Raw genomic sequence first — 15,166 nt, 5'->3', positions numbered from 1 at the left:
AAGTTGGAGCCTCATTATACCACAGAAGATAGAGAACAAAATAATGATTTTTTTATTATGCTCATATACAGTATATAAGCTTTTAACAAGATTCAATTTCATAATGTTCAAATTCTCTTTTTTGCCACTCTGTTGTTCTAAGTGTTATTACTGTGACTTTTACAGCCTCACTTTGTGATATAATTTTTAAAAGATAATGGACAATAAGTTCTTTTATTATTTTTTCTAGAATCATTCCACAGCAATACATATCCTGCAGCTAGAGTGTTGTTGTGAATTTGATATTAAAAATTTGTAATTAATTAGCTGATCGAAAACGATACATCGTTATTGTGAATTTACACAGAACACTCCTTTAGTTTAGTCTGCTTTTTCAGCTTTAAAAGACATAGTACAGCTTTAGTGTGACACAATAGTATTGTCAAAAGACAGAAACTTGGAAATAGGCAACTTGCCTTGAACACTGAAAGGCTTATGAGAATTCTATATGCAGTTTTCGAAATCTCCCTTTTAAATTTTATGACATTAACCAGATAAATGTGATAAACTGATGTCGGATCAGTGATTAAATATGTCCCGTATTCAGCTGGTGCCATGTTTTTGGATCTTAGGAGACGTAATTTATTCTTGCTAATGAGCTGTGAGTTAATCAGATGTCCCATTATGAGAGATCCTGTGACATTTTGCCAAGACATGAGCACACTGTTGTTCATCTTCAAAAATCATGTCAGCCAGGGTTATTATTAGCAGTAACCCACTGTGACACAAAGATTGCAACTTTGCATATGGTGCTAACTAGCTGCTGGTAAGCAAAAACAACTGAATCTGTTACTACTGGCTACTGCAGATTCTCCAGTACAGAACTCATGTATTTAAAACAAGACAGTTAGATGACCAAAGAGACTATGGTTTGCTAGCTAACTAACTAGCTAACATCTCAACACAAAACTGACCAGCTGTAATGGAGAAATAACAATGTACCAGTGCACCACAGAAAGTGGCCATGTCTAGTTATGTTGCAATGTACAGTATATGTTTAAAAGCACAAACTGCTAACTAGCGCTGTCTATCAAACTTCAATACTTTTTTGGTACCGACTGAAATGTGTCACTAGCACAAGTGTTGAAAACTGTCAAGTACCGAATGTTTGCATGCAATGTCTGGTCAGATTATTAATCTTTTTACTTATTCTTTGTGGTGATATTTACTTTTTTAAATCACAATTTTGCTATGTGTTCAAAAATGAACTATTGCATTTCACAAGTTTGGCCTCTTTTGTAAGATATATCATTTTGGTATTGATATAAAAAGTGGGCTATCGTAAGTGTCGAATTTCAATTTCAAATCATACCCTCCCTACAGCTAAGATTTAAGGAAACACTAAATAAAACATTCTTGAAGTTGCTCATTATCGTACTACAGTCAGGATGTTTTCCCGACATCTGGTGCAAAGGGGTCATTTCCCCATTCATAAGAGTGGGGACAAATCAGACCCTAGTAACTACTGTGGCTTCTGTGTCAACAGTTGTCTAGGTAAACTATTCTGTATTCTAAATAAAAGAATACTCGATTTCCTTGAAGAGCACTCCATCTTGAGTAAAAATCGAATTGGCTTTCTCCCAAAACACCACCACTGACCATGTATATACCCTTCACACTTTAATTAACAAACATGTACACCAAACAAAAAATGGTAAGATATTCACTTGTTTTATTGACTTCAAGAAAGCTTTCGACTCTATTTGGCATGAAGGGCTCTTACAGACTTCTACATTGTGGTATGGGGGCAAAATGTATGATGTGGTTAAATCAGTGTATTTGGAAAATAGATGTGCTGTTAAAATTGGAGACAAACAAACTGAATTCTTCACCCAGAGAAGAGGTGTTCGTCAGGGCTGCAATTTAAGCCCGACTTTACTTAATGTGTATATAAATGAACTTGCTGTACAGTTGGATCAGTGTGCTGCTCCGGGCCTCGCCCTCCTAGATAGAGAGGTGAAGTCTCTGTTTTACACTGATGACCTTGTTCTACTGTCCTACTGAATAAGGACTACAGCAACAGCTGGACATAGTAGAAAAGTACTGTCAGAACTGGGCCTTGGCAGTAAATATGAAGAAAACTCATGTCATGATTTTTCAAAAACGCCCCAGATATCAGGAGAACAAATACCAGTTTACCATTAATAATCATATCATTGAACACAGTATGAGTTATACCTACCTTGGTGTAACCATAACAGCATCAGGGAGTTTCAACATGGCAGTGAATGCACTAAAAGAAAAAGCTTGAAGAGCTCTAAATGCAATTAAGAGAAAATCTTATAATTTCCAAATTCCAATTAAAATTTGGCTAAAAACATCTGATACTGTCATCCAGCCCATTGTGTTGTATGGTAGTGCATTATGGGGTCCACGCAGTCATAGCTGTACCCGTTGGGACAAACATCCAACAGAATCGTTACATGTAGAATTCTGCAGATACATTTTACACAAACACAGAAAAACACCAACAGATGCATGTAGAGCAGAATTAGGCAGATACCCACTGATGATTCACATTCAAAAGAGAGCACTAAAATTTTTTAATCACCTTAAATCCTGCTCCCTAGACATCCTCCAAACTCAAGAGCTGAGCCCAGAAAAGATCCTAACCAAGTACAGTATTGTACACGTATTTTAACTGCAAGTTTACAATTTATTATTATTTTCCTGTCTTACTTATCTGTATAAATTCCAATAAGACATTTTTTCTGTTTATGTATGTTTTATTTTACACATGCTTTGGCAATGTTAACATCTGTTTCCCATGCCAATAAAGCCATTTGAATTGAATTGAATAGAATTGAATTGATTCTCTTGAACATTCAGAGGGGGAAATGTGTTAGCAACTCAGGAAGACTGATTAAACTATACATGAGCTTATGCTTAAAAGCAGAGAAAATGAACAGATGTGTCGTGTAGAAATGTAATTCTTTTAGTAGTTTAAGTACTTCCTCTTGTCTCCCCTCCTCTCTGTGGACCCCAGGAGTCGCACCACCATGTGACACCTATTAGTGTAGTCATCAGCTCCCATCTGTGCTGCATATATGTGCGTACGTGAGCATGTCATGTGGCAGCTAAACATTTAGTCAGAGTGGCAGTGTGAGAGTACAGATGGCAGTGTAATTAGCTGGTCTACTCCCCACTGCTCCTTGTCAGCAGCGTGGAGGCCAGTGCAGCAACACAGAGGAGTTACAGAAAACAGGCAGGCAGGAAATATAAGCCAGCTACAGTTCCAACTTTTCTCACCTTTTTCAGACAAGAAAAGGGCTCCGCTGTAGCCTGTGACTGCCAGGATTGCATTTGACCAACCAAATTATCAAAGCCCCCAGAGGCATTAAGGGGGAAGGGTTTAATCTTGCTACAGTCATGGCTCTGAAGAGCATTTGGGCTAATAAAAACAAAATTTGAACACATTTCTTTTGACACTAACTATAGCTGTAATCCATGTATTATGTTATTGTGGTAAGTGGATTACTAGTCGCATGGCTAAAAAGGTTACTGTGGACTGTGGATGTACTGTGGATGGTAATGTCGGTTGTCAGTCCACCACTTTGGTCCAGAATGAAATATTTCCAATACTTTGATTTATGATGTAATGCCGGCAAAACTAACGACATTCCCATCAGCCTCAATTGTACTGTGTGTTTAGTGCTAATTAAGAAATGTTAGCATGCTAACACATTAATCTAAGATGGTGAACATGGTAAACATTATGTCTGTTTTACATGAGCATTTAGCATTGTCATTGTGAGTATGTTAGCATGCTGATGTTAGCATTTAGCTCAAAGCTTTGCTGTGCGTAAGTACAGCCTCACAGAGATGCAAGCGTGGTTGTAGACTCTGTCTTGTTTATTCTTGTCCTCAGGACCCAAAGTTCTGCTTTTTAGTCTTGTTACTGGATTATTGTATTTTATTCAGGATAAAATTATAAATAGGGGATGTCAGAATGTTGCGTGATATTTACTTAAGCTCATTTGGGGTCAGGGTTATCTGACTTTGGAATTTGGATTTACAGTATTTATAAATGATGCTTTGTTCACACAGAGATGCTAGTCGTTGCACCATTTGAGAGTGAGTATTGTGTTTGAAATCTCCCTGGCATGGTTGTACTCTGCAGTCACATGACACGTGTTAAAGATCAGGGGGAACAATGTATTTCTGCAACCAGAAGGAACTATGGCCCAACGTAGACAACAAAGTGCTGCACGTACAGTATTTGATTGTGCAATTGACTGTAAACTGGGATTTCACTCTGCAAGTCAGTTAGCTGTAGTCAAGCATGTGCAGAATACAGATATTGCTAATTGCTAAATATTCACACTGATGCCAAAATACTTGAGAGTAATGTTGTGTTGAGTAATTGGCTGCTTTCAGTCTTTCACTATAGAGCCATACTTTTCCATTCAGATATGATTGTATTGTATATGACGGTATTACCTGATTTAATATTGGTAATTTTGTAAACAGGCTGTCTTAAGGCTTAAATGTGTAAAGAAGAGTGATTAGTTTCTTTTGGCTTGGAAAACCAGTCTATGATACAGGTCCATTAGGTTTTCATAGCATTAGAGTCTAAAGGTTGTATTGCTGTGTGTCTTGTGTTTTTCTTTTACTGATCATAACCATATGATTAGTGCTTAAACAGAGTGAGGCACCTGCAAAAAACGAAACAAAAATCTAAGCAGAGCTTGGACTGCGTGTTGTGTGTCACATTCAGAGCTGTAGAATCACGCAGAAGATATTGTTAGAAGCTTTGTGCTGTCAGTGAGGATTTAAATGATCTACAAGCACTTTTATCAGCTGGAAAGTGGCTATTTGGGGCACGCCGGTAGCATACCTAGAGCTTGCGCCCCATGTACAAGGCTGAGTCCTTACTGCAGCGGCCCGGGTTTGAATCCAGCCCACGACCCTTTGCTGCATGTCATCCTCCCTCTCTCTCTCTCTCTCTCTCTCTCTCTCTCTCTCTCTCTCTCTCTCTCCCCACATTTCCTGTCTCTCTTCAGCGGTTCCTATCAAATAAAGGCAAAAAGCCCCAAAAATAATCTTAAAAAAAAAAACAAGTGGTTATTTTTAGTCAAAAATATCTCTCTCCCTTTCTGTTTCTTATCTTTTTCTTTCCCTCTTCATCTTCTCCTTCCTACCTCCACTCTCAAACACAAGCTGTTGTTTTCCCACCTGCCACTTTGACATGTGATCTTGTTGTTTAAAGTGTAGGCACTATGTCCGGAGCGTTGCCCAAAGTCCTGCATCGCAGTGAGGGACGGAGCTGGAGAGGTTTAATACCGGTCACAGTGTGTCCAAGCAACATGATAAACTTGCGTCATTGTGCTTGGTTGGTTGTACTTTCCAGCCAAGCTGCCAGGACAAAAATCTCTATCATTGGAAATTCAGTGATCACACATTGTGGTTTCTCCCTTCCATCCAAGGTTTTGGTTTGATATAATGAAGCCTCAAATTATGATGAGATGATATACAGACAATGACACTTGTTTGGCTGACTTCTTGAATGTTAAAGTCTTTATGTGGCTACATGTTTGTGTCAGGATTGTGCTACGATGACTCCTATGAAAAATGTATCGATCTACAATATAATCTTACTTATATAATAATAAGTGTCATATGCGGCCGGATGAATCCCTCGTGTCTCCTTTCTTGAGCCCAACTCTCCACTTCACACTCTGAGGGGAAGTGGAAGGAGAGGAAATGAAAATAGGAGGAGGAGGGGGGTTTAAGGACAAAAGTAACAAGTCTTACTCATTCACTCTATTCAGCTGAATCCAATCTCATTGCTTTAATAGGGTGCAGTCAGCTCTTCAGCCTAGCCATTCAAGCATAGCTGTAGCAGGATGCATATTCATGCACTGCTGGTCTGCAGCTTGTGTTACAATGCACATACAGTGCAGCGGGGGGCTGTTAATGAAAGGGACGAGGAAAGAGAAAGAGAAAGCGACTCTGTTTCAATCAGGAGGACTGCACAGAGCCACCAGTGGAGTGGAATTATGGAAATATGATTATTCTCTGTGCATTGACTATATGTGTGTAACGGTGTGGGTGTGTGTGTAAGATAATTTTATGTATGCCGATAGAGCAAAAGAGGGACTGCAGCGCTGTTTTCAACCCTCCACTTCAGGCAACATTCTGATGGGAATAGAAATTAATTTATCTGCCAGAGCTGTATGAATGAAATTAATTTTAATATAATGATGTGACATGCAGAAGTATGGACGTGATATTTGAAGTTGAATGCAAGTTGTACTCACTCCACTGTATTTTGGTTTACTGCCATGACAGACTTGTGTTGTAATAGTAAATGTATTAGGCTGCAAACCAGTTGCTCATTGGGTCTCCAGTGTGCTTTAAACAGTTCAGATCAAATAGACGAGAGGTTCATGCCACTCACAACGACTTGTTTCTCCTGTACCTTAATGTCTCTTATTCTCTCTCTTTTCACATGCCCCAGGCCAGCCAGTTGGGAGTGTACAAGGCCTTCGTGGACAACTACAAGGTGGCGCTAGAGACAGCGGAGAAATGCAGCCAGGCCAACGGCCAGTTCCAGAAGATATCTGAGGTAAGTTCATCCTCTAAAGATGATCAGAGACTCAAGGAACGGTCAGAAGGATGCAAGGAAGACATCGAACGTCTGAACAGATTCTGGGCTTTTTGTAATATTCTTTTTGTAATATGAGGCTTTGGTGTCGTTTTGTTACATAATCAAAATTGCTGTATGTTGCTTTTTAACATCATTAAATCCTAATTTTTAGACACTAGTATAGTTACCATAAACGCAACAATTGCTGAGAAGCTTGGCAGAATGTCATTTCTACGCTATATTTTAAATTGCCTACCACAGGGTTAGATTTCATTGCGAATTTTAATTTCTCTATGACGCCAATACCCGCTGCTTTCCAGTACAGAACACATTTCAACACGTCTCAAGCGTCTTATACCATCACGTTAATCCTCTTCAAGGAGAAAACAAATGCCCATGCAACGACAGCACAGAGGAGAAGCAAGGCGAGTCGAAACATCCTCTTTTCGACAGTAAGCAACAGTGTTTATGGGAAATGTGGTCTTATTTATTTAAACACTAGTTTAAAACACAATTAACAGATATATAGATGTTGAAACACCTAGCACGTTTAAGCTTATTAGTGTCTGGACAGATGAGCAGTGCAATTCACAACAGAAGGTTTGGACTGCTGTACGTCTACTGTACATCAACACATAGTTGCAGGTAGATATATTTAGTATTGAGAGCTCATGTGGAGGAGGGGCGTTCTAAGGTGCTGAAACTCCTGTTTGCATTGAAGGTGTTATAGATGTTAATTAAGAAAACATCTGTGACAGAAGTGACTCCTGCTAACCTTGATAATGGCAAACCCACTCTCAGAATACTTGACCACCTTAAAACCTCTGTCTACATTTAGAGCATAGTCACCAAACCATTCAGTGAGCCCTGGTGTATGGAAGCATCTGCATTTGATGTTTCTCCACTCTCAGATTAAAGGTTTTTCCTTTAATCTGCCCCCGATCTGTATATATCATTAGATTATACTCTCGTCTTTTCTGTCATTGTTTTCATTTTCAAAAACAACACCCTGTCCTAACACTAATCCAAGTACAATGTACAGAAGGTACTGAAAGTTGAGTTTTAGAGGTTTTAATCAAAACCTTAATTAATATTATTTATATATTATATAAATAATATTTATATTGTGCTGTAGAGGTGTGTTGGTGGTTGTAAATATAATTTACTGTGAGGTAAATTTGTGAAGGTTGCATGGTCCAGCCTCCTTCAGCTATCTCAGTCTGCTGCAGTGACCCTATACTTCTTCATTAGTTCTATCAGTGTCAGCCAAGCGCGTAGAGAGGTGTGTGCGTGTGCGTGTGTGAGAGAGAGAGGGAGCGTGGTTGTGTGTGTGTGTGTATAATTAATTAAATTGATCATTCCACTCCTCTGTTTCTTTCAGAACCTCAAAGTAAAAGGTCCTAAAGACTCTAAAGATTGTACCACAACTGTCTCAATGGAGGGTAAGTGTTTGTGTGTGCGTGCATGTGCGAGTTTGTGTTTTTGTGTGTGTATGTGTGTGTATGTGTGTGTATGTGTGTGTATGTGTGTGCGCTTTCTTGTCGTCTATTTGTGAGCGTGCATGTACGCCTGTCTATGCTGGCTTGCTGCTTTAAGACTCCAGTCCTGCCCCTTCTACTGCATGTGTATGCAGTGGCGGTCTTTGGGAGGCAAACTGGCACATGTGTGAGCACTCTCTCACACGCTCACACATACACACACACACACACACACACACACACACTCCTGCTCTCTCTCTTTGCCCCTCTCTCTCTCTCCCTCTCTCTGTCTGTCTCTGCCTGAGAAAGGAGGCAGTGAGCAGGAGAACAGAGTGAAGAGAGGAGATGAGGGATATGGAGGTGCTTCTGGTCCTCAGACTTTGTTGTAACTGCACATACGGTAAAGACTGCATGATATGAGCTGCCACCGTTCGATTTGAGCGACTTGGAGTGCTGTTTTTCCTTTTTCCTGTCATATTTTGGAGCCAGCATGCCAGCATCATTGATTCTACACTAGATTGGTAGTATACTGTGTTTGCTGTGAAGTTGGGACAGTTATTAATAAGCTGTCAGATTGATTTGGGATACCAGCAAATCTGACATGTATTTGGAGCTTTATGTACTGATGCTCATGATGCACAAATGGTGTCTGTCTGCTGATGATTTCAGACCTTAAATGGAATTTGCCTTTTTCTGTACATTTATGTGCCGTAGCCCATGTAATAAGGTGATAAAATGAGTTTCTTTTGAAGCATTGCAGAGCTTTTGTGTGGTTGCTGTGTGATGATCCTCTGGAATATGCAGCTCAACAGGACTGACGGACTGCAACTGTTCATGTATTTTAACATACAGAATATACAGGAGGACAGCAGGTTGTTTGTTGTATGTTTGTTTAAACGCAGGGCACGTTTAGTCTGTATAAGGACTGCTGGCTCCAGACTGCTCCTCATAAGAGAATACTTATCGCTAGAGGATCGGAACAAGTCTGATCTGTGGTGTGAGTGAGTGAGTGTGTGTGTGTATTAGGGAGCTGGTACATGCCTTTACTCTGCTGGAGTCTTGCAAATTTAAGCTGTTTTGGGGGATTTGGCTCAACTAAACCAGGGGGCAGACCTCTTGCTGCAGGGGAGAAAATGAAATGTTGTGGGCTGTCCAAATTATGCAATGTTAAACAAACATGATGAGCAAATGGTGTGACTTTGTCAGGCTGAGAGAGGGTGGATGAGTGTTCATATGTGTGTCAATTTTCATCAGCATGTACCTGTGAAGTGTCTCTTAATTTATGTATCATAAATGAGGAAGAACCCAAACATGCTGGTTATTATAATCACATTTATTTCTCATCTTTACTGCTGAGACTATACTATATTATACTAAACTACTATATGATGTGTTTGCTGTACCATAGGTTACTACAGTATGGTAAAGTAGCATGAAACTAGTTTCATATTCCCTCAACAATCAGTGTTTGTCAGCACCTGTGTGCACAGGGAAGAACTACAGTTGCTTTTTCTGATTACTGTTTGTGTTTCATATTCCCTCAACAATCAGTGTTCAGCAATTACCTGTTTGCGAGGTAGTCGAGGGATTTCTCTAGCTCAGCTCTGAGACTATCACTTCGTCTTTATTTTCCCTCCATATTTCTTTCATCATGCTTTCTTCCTACCTGCCTTTCTTCCCTATGCTCATCCATCCATCATTCTTGCCTTCCGTATGACTTAACTGGACCCCGTCCAAATCAACTGACGTGTGCTTTTGTGTATTTCCTTTCATTGAAATAAGTCAATTTGTCAGGCTTGTTTACATACTGTATCGTAAAGCTCACTGTTTCATCTGCCTACCACCACCTAATGAATGGATGCAAATAGCAACACAAGTACTAAATCAAACAATCATCTGACATCCTGTTTTACATGTAAATGGGGACTCTTGCTCTGCTACCGTTTTCTCTCTATTCCTTAATCCTTACATGCCCTTTCCCTATCTGTCATTCTGCCTTATTTATATTCCCTCTCCTTTCGCTCTCGTTCTGTCCCCCTTGTCCTCCGTCACGGCTCATGCCTGGCATTGGTAGCTGAATGTCTTGCCAAATACTTACTGAGGGCTGAAAGCTGGCAGTCCCGGTGTGCTAGCTGTAGACCTTTGCAGTGTGTGTGTTGTGCCTGTTCAAAGACTTTGCCCACATGGTCTATCCCCTCGTTAGCAAAGATGAACTATCTGTCCGTCAGCCAAGTCGCCAATGCGACCTTGAGAACAGGACCAATCAGAGGCACCTCGCTGTGACAGGTCATCGACTTCCAATAATCCGCCGCTCTCTGTCTGTTTCTTGTCATCTTCCCTCATCCCGACCCTTGACGGGCCTTTGAACTTCGCATCTCTTTCCAGATTCTGTCCTTGTTTGTAAAACACACATTAATAGGATACTCCAAAACATGTAGCCACTGTAAAATGATCATGCATTTATCCTGCATTAGTACCGCAGACACTGAGTAGGTTTTCATACACATTCGTATCCTGGCTATAATCTGTAGCCTGTCTTTGATTGTATTCAGGAGATGATGTTTCTCTGGAACACAGACTAACCTGATTATTCATATCTCTGTATATTTTTATAATGTTATGTATGGAAGAAAAGGACAAGCAAGAGAAGGGGGGGGGGAGAGTAGTATTTCTGAATTTGAATAGGTTCAAAACAGTTAAGGATGAACCAAGCTAGCATATGCAGGTGTCTCAAAAGCAGTAAAAGGTGGTATCGAGGTTTCTGTAACCATTATGTGACCTTGACCAGACTGAAATATCTCAACACATTTGTCCAAAACAAAATTTGTCCAATAATGTTTACTTGGAAAACTAACGGCATTCCCATAAGCCTAAACTGGTGAACATGGTAATTATTAGCATAGCTAGTGACCCTTGTTTCCAAATAAAACCAAGGTGCAATAGTATTTCAGACATGCAGGACAAAATAGGCAAAAATAAGCAATACAATACAATACAATAATATACTGACTTATACAACCAGCTAACATACTCACTACTAGTGTATTTAAATGTACTGTACTAACACCTGATACTTAAATTGTACCCAAGGTAACCTAAAGTCAAGTACCTGTACTTGAGGTGAATACAAACCTGTACAAACACACAGTTAGAGGTGTTCACAGCCCTTGTAGTCAGTGCAGGTCCTCTAGTTAATCCTGCAGGAGGTAGTAGTGGTATTGGTTTAGTGAACCAGGACCATTGGTGGAGGCCGCATTATAAATGAGGGTGAAGAAACTTCAAAGAGTATCAGCAAGACCCTCTAGAAGATTCTCTTTGGTCTTATACAGTAGCTGTGTATGTATATTTGAGCATATGCGAGTGAGTATACTGTGTGTAAAGTTCAATATGGCAAGCTTTATCAGTAGATCTAAACGTGTTCCCTGTAGGTTTCTGCAAGAAAGGAGAATGATCACTTAAAAGTGAGAGTACAGAGGGAGAGAAGAAAAGAGAGCGAGAACATGTCTACTCTACTGTGCAGATGAAGGGGGCAATGTTGAATGGTTTAAACAGATAAGTGTATTCGAGGGGAAGTGTAGCCGTGTTTCTACCTCTCTGTGGGAGCAGAGCACTGTCTGTCTGGGACGACCTGCCTTGCATACAGAAGGCACATCACTTCTCTCTGTTTCACTTGGCTAGCTTTTCTTCCCTTGCATTTAAAAATCGGTTGCTTTAAGTCTTTCACTGTAATAAATGGAGATTAGCTTGATCACTGAGTGGAACACTGTCAGCTGGTTTTCTGATTTTTATGCCCTTGTGGATCTGGTTTGTTTTTATTGCGTACCCTTACGTTTTTTTCTTTTTGAGTACATGTGCAGAGCAATATTATTATACATTTTTCTTACAATGCTTCGTGACACCGTTGGCATTATTATTTTGAGACCTTGAGACGTTTTTGTCTGCTGGAACACGGGTCTGACAGGAAACCCAGATTTAAAGTTCTCTCCCTGAACCCTCCCCTTTTTCCTTTTTTTTTTTTTTACATCTATATGTGTCTTTGCTTCATATTTGTCACTCCCTAGGGGTTCTCACATCTGCCATCTTGCCTGCCGCCCATCTCCCCTGTATCATTTATTTTTTCATTTTCTTTATATCTTTTCCTCTGTCCTATCTGTGGGAGTTTCTCACCTAGAGCTGTCATGCATGTCAGACCTGCTGCTGTTCACGCCACCTCAGCAGCAAAGCCGCCCCACGGGGAAACCATCCAAGTGTGGTGGTGCAGGCTTAAACTGTGATTTAGAGACAGGAACGGTGGCGTTTGGGCACGTTCCTGTCTTACATGCATTTATTTGTGCTGTTTACGTTTGCATCCATGTGTTTCAGAGAGACTCTCTAAAAGTCCAGTGTCCAGGCAGGCTGTAGTTTACCTTAACAGCCTAAATATGCAGTGGAAGAAAACTGTTTCAGAACCAATAGGAGGCTGCAGCATCAATCCCGGAGATGGACTGCATGTTAAGCAGCCTGTCTATGGACCTCTGTGTGTGTGTGTGTGTTTCTCCATCCCTTCACTGTGCAGTCACAAACTGCTGTATTCCCCCACCTCTAATCTATAGAACAACACGCATATTATTGTTATTTTTAAAATAACAATAATATGATCCTTTGTTGATCCTCACATGGAAACTGTCTTTTGGCAAAGGTCAGGCAGCTACATGTATTGCTAAAAGTAGCAGAGCAGTGTGGATGTTTGTTGTTATTAAGTTGAAAGTCATCAACCCAAGAATCATGAATCAGTCAGACTGTAAGTGCCTTGTTTAACTCAGTGTGAGCTGAGAGGGAGTGTTTGTCCTTGTGGAACTGTGACCCCCTGTGTGTGTGTGTGTGTGTGTGTGTGTGTGTGTGTGTGTGTGTGTGTGTGTGTGTGTGTGTGTGAGTACGTGCGTGTGTGTGTGAGTACGTGCGTGTGTGTGTGTGAGTACGTGCGTGCGTGCGTGCGTACGTGCGCGCATGTATATACTTGTGGGTAAGCGACGCTGACTCAGAGCCCTCCTCTTCTCTCCCCTCAGCTCTCCTTTACAAGCCAATTGACCGTGTTACCAGAAGCACCCTGGTCCTTCATGTGAGTACACAGCTTGCACTTCCACAGCTTTAAAGGATCATTTCACCCAAAGTACAAAAAAGCAGGACACTGATTCTGGAGATGTTGCTGCTGAATTTTATAAATGTTATTTTTGGAAACTCCATTCACTTCCATTGTATTGGCGTGGAGAGGGAAATCTCTGAGACAGATATGTCAAGATTTGGGCAAAATAAGACCAGTTGTGGAACGTTACTAAGTACATTTACTCTTAAGTATACTTAAGTACCAATTTTAAGGTACTTGTAGTTTACGTTAATATTTCATTTTCATGCCACTTAGGTTTAGAAACACTGGACTAAACTAGCTAACTGTATATAAAGTAGTTAAAAGTAGCTCACAACAGTAAAATGCTGCTTACGTATTGATGCATCAGTGTTAATAATGTAGTAATGTCAACTATAATAATATATCACATAGTATGTCACAGGGGACATTTTACTGCAGAACCAATTCTTTTACTTTTGATAGTTTTACTTGAGTAGGATTTAGAATGCAGGACTTGTAGTGGAGTATTCTGGTATTGGTACTTAAAGGATCTAAGCACTTTATCCACCATTGAATAAAACGAAAAATACAATCTTCTTGGCCAGATACCACTAGAGGTAAGTGAGAAAATATGTTTTGTATGGTGAACTGACCCTTTAACTGCCTCTCGCGCACACACACACACACACACACTCTAAAAACAGAATAAACAGTTTGTACTAAAAAGAAATAGCTGTTGTGCTAGACCCTTCATCCCTCACAACAAAACCTTTTGACTCTTACACATCGTAATTCTTGGTTAGTTACTCCACACAGCAGCCCAAGTGCTGAGAAGTTAAAGCCTGCTTTTTGTTGTTTATCACAGTGTCCTCCCAGCATAAATAAGCCTACCTCTTTGGATGAGTAATAATTAAGTGGAAACTGCCAATCAAGCAAGCAGAGATGCCTGGATGTGTCTAGTTAGGTTCCAGGAGTATATTGCATGAGTACGTTTGCATAAAGCTGTCAGAATAACAACATGCCCGGTGCATCCAAGGCTAGTGTGTGTGTTACTACAAAGGTCATGTTCCTATTATTCATGCAAAATATGGTGTGTTAAATATTGGCAGTGTTTGTTTCGAAAGGAAAACAGCTGCTCAAGCCTCTGTTGTCAGCTGTCCTGTTCATCATCCTGCTATACTGACAGCAGCTTCAATAAAAACAAGGAAATTAGGTTTTTAGAAATTGCTCAAATATTCAGTAAGAAAGCTGTGTATGTGCAGTGCAATTATGTTTTGAATAAGAAGACAAAATTAAATCAGAACGTCTGCGTATGCTTGGATGGATTTTTGTTAGAAAGTGAGAATGGATTTCTAACGATATACAGAATATGGTCAAAATTACTTCAATGTTAAAAGGCATTATCGCGCCAACAATTATTTCTGTGCTTTCGCAATACAATAAAGTTTTATGTGTCGTAGCTGAGACCATGACTGTGTTTGTGCATGTGTTGCAGGACTTGCTGAAACACACTCCTAAGGACCACCCGGACTTCCCCCTCCTGCAGGACGCTCTGCGGATATCTCAGAACTTCCTCTCCTCCATCAACGAGGAGATCGATCCTCGCAGGACTGCTGTCACCACGCCCAAGGGAGAGGTGTGGGATTATTTGTGTGTGATTGTGTGTAAACGAATACCCTTTTTCTCCAGGTATGATTGAGATTACAACTTAGAAATGAACTTTTAATTGCCTACAAATAACTAGATAGAGCCCACATACTGTACTTAGTTACTATAATAAACTATACTATACTATGAAGTTAGGCGCTGTGTCATTCAGTGCAAGGAGAGAGTGACCCTGGATGGAGGAAGAAACTCTGCATGTAGAAAGACAGCCGGCGATAATACTCTACATGCCTCCTTTGACTGAGGTCTATTAAAATCTGTTCATATCTTCATGTCCTATCATTTTTTTCC

At 40.2% G+C, this 15,166-nt stretch overlaps 1 protein-coding gene across 5 annotated transcripts in view; it reads left to right on the top strand.

The window, feature by feature from the left end:
- Positions 1–15,166, top strand: part of abr (ABR activator of RhoGEF and GTPase) — a 132,199-nt gene that overhangs the window by 61,126 nt on the left and 55,907 nt on the right. For 4 of the 5 annotated variants that reach the window (XM_044221972.1, XM_044221973.1, XM_044221974.1 and 1 more), the window contains 4 exons: positions 6,500–6,607; positions 8,010–8,070; positions 13,152–13,204; positions 14,706–14,846. In XM_044221972.1, coding sequence (XP_044077907.1) covers positions 6,500–6,607; positions 8,010–8,070; positions 13,152–13,204; positions 14,706–14,846 — 363 coding nt within the window. Of the gene's footprint in view, positions 1–6,499; positions 6,608–8,009; positions 8,071–8,445; positions 8,507–13,151; positions 13,205–14,705; positions 14,847–15,166 lie in introns of those variants that run through there. The other variant, XM_044221976.1, reaches the window with a different exon arrangement.

Source organism: Siniperca chuatsi, linkage group LG14 (assembly GCF_020085105.1).
Source record: "Siniperca chuatsi isolate FFG_IHB_CAS linkage group LG14, ASM2008510v1, whole genome shotgun sequence".
In the NCBI taxonomy this organism is placed as follows: Eukaryota; Metazoa; Chordata; class Actinopteri; order Centrarchiformes; family Sinipercidae; genus Siniperca; species Siniperca chuatsi.
The sequence above is the reverse complement of the archived record's forward strand: the minus strand, read 5'-3'. Positions and strand labels throughout refer to the sequence as shown.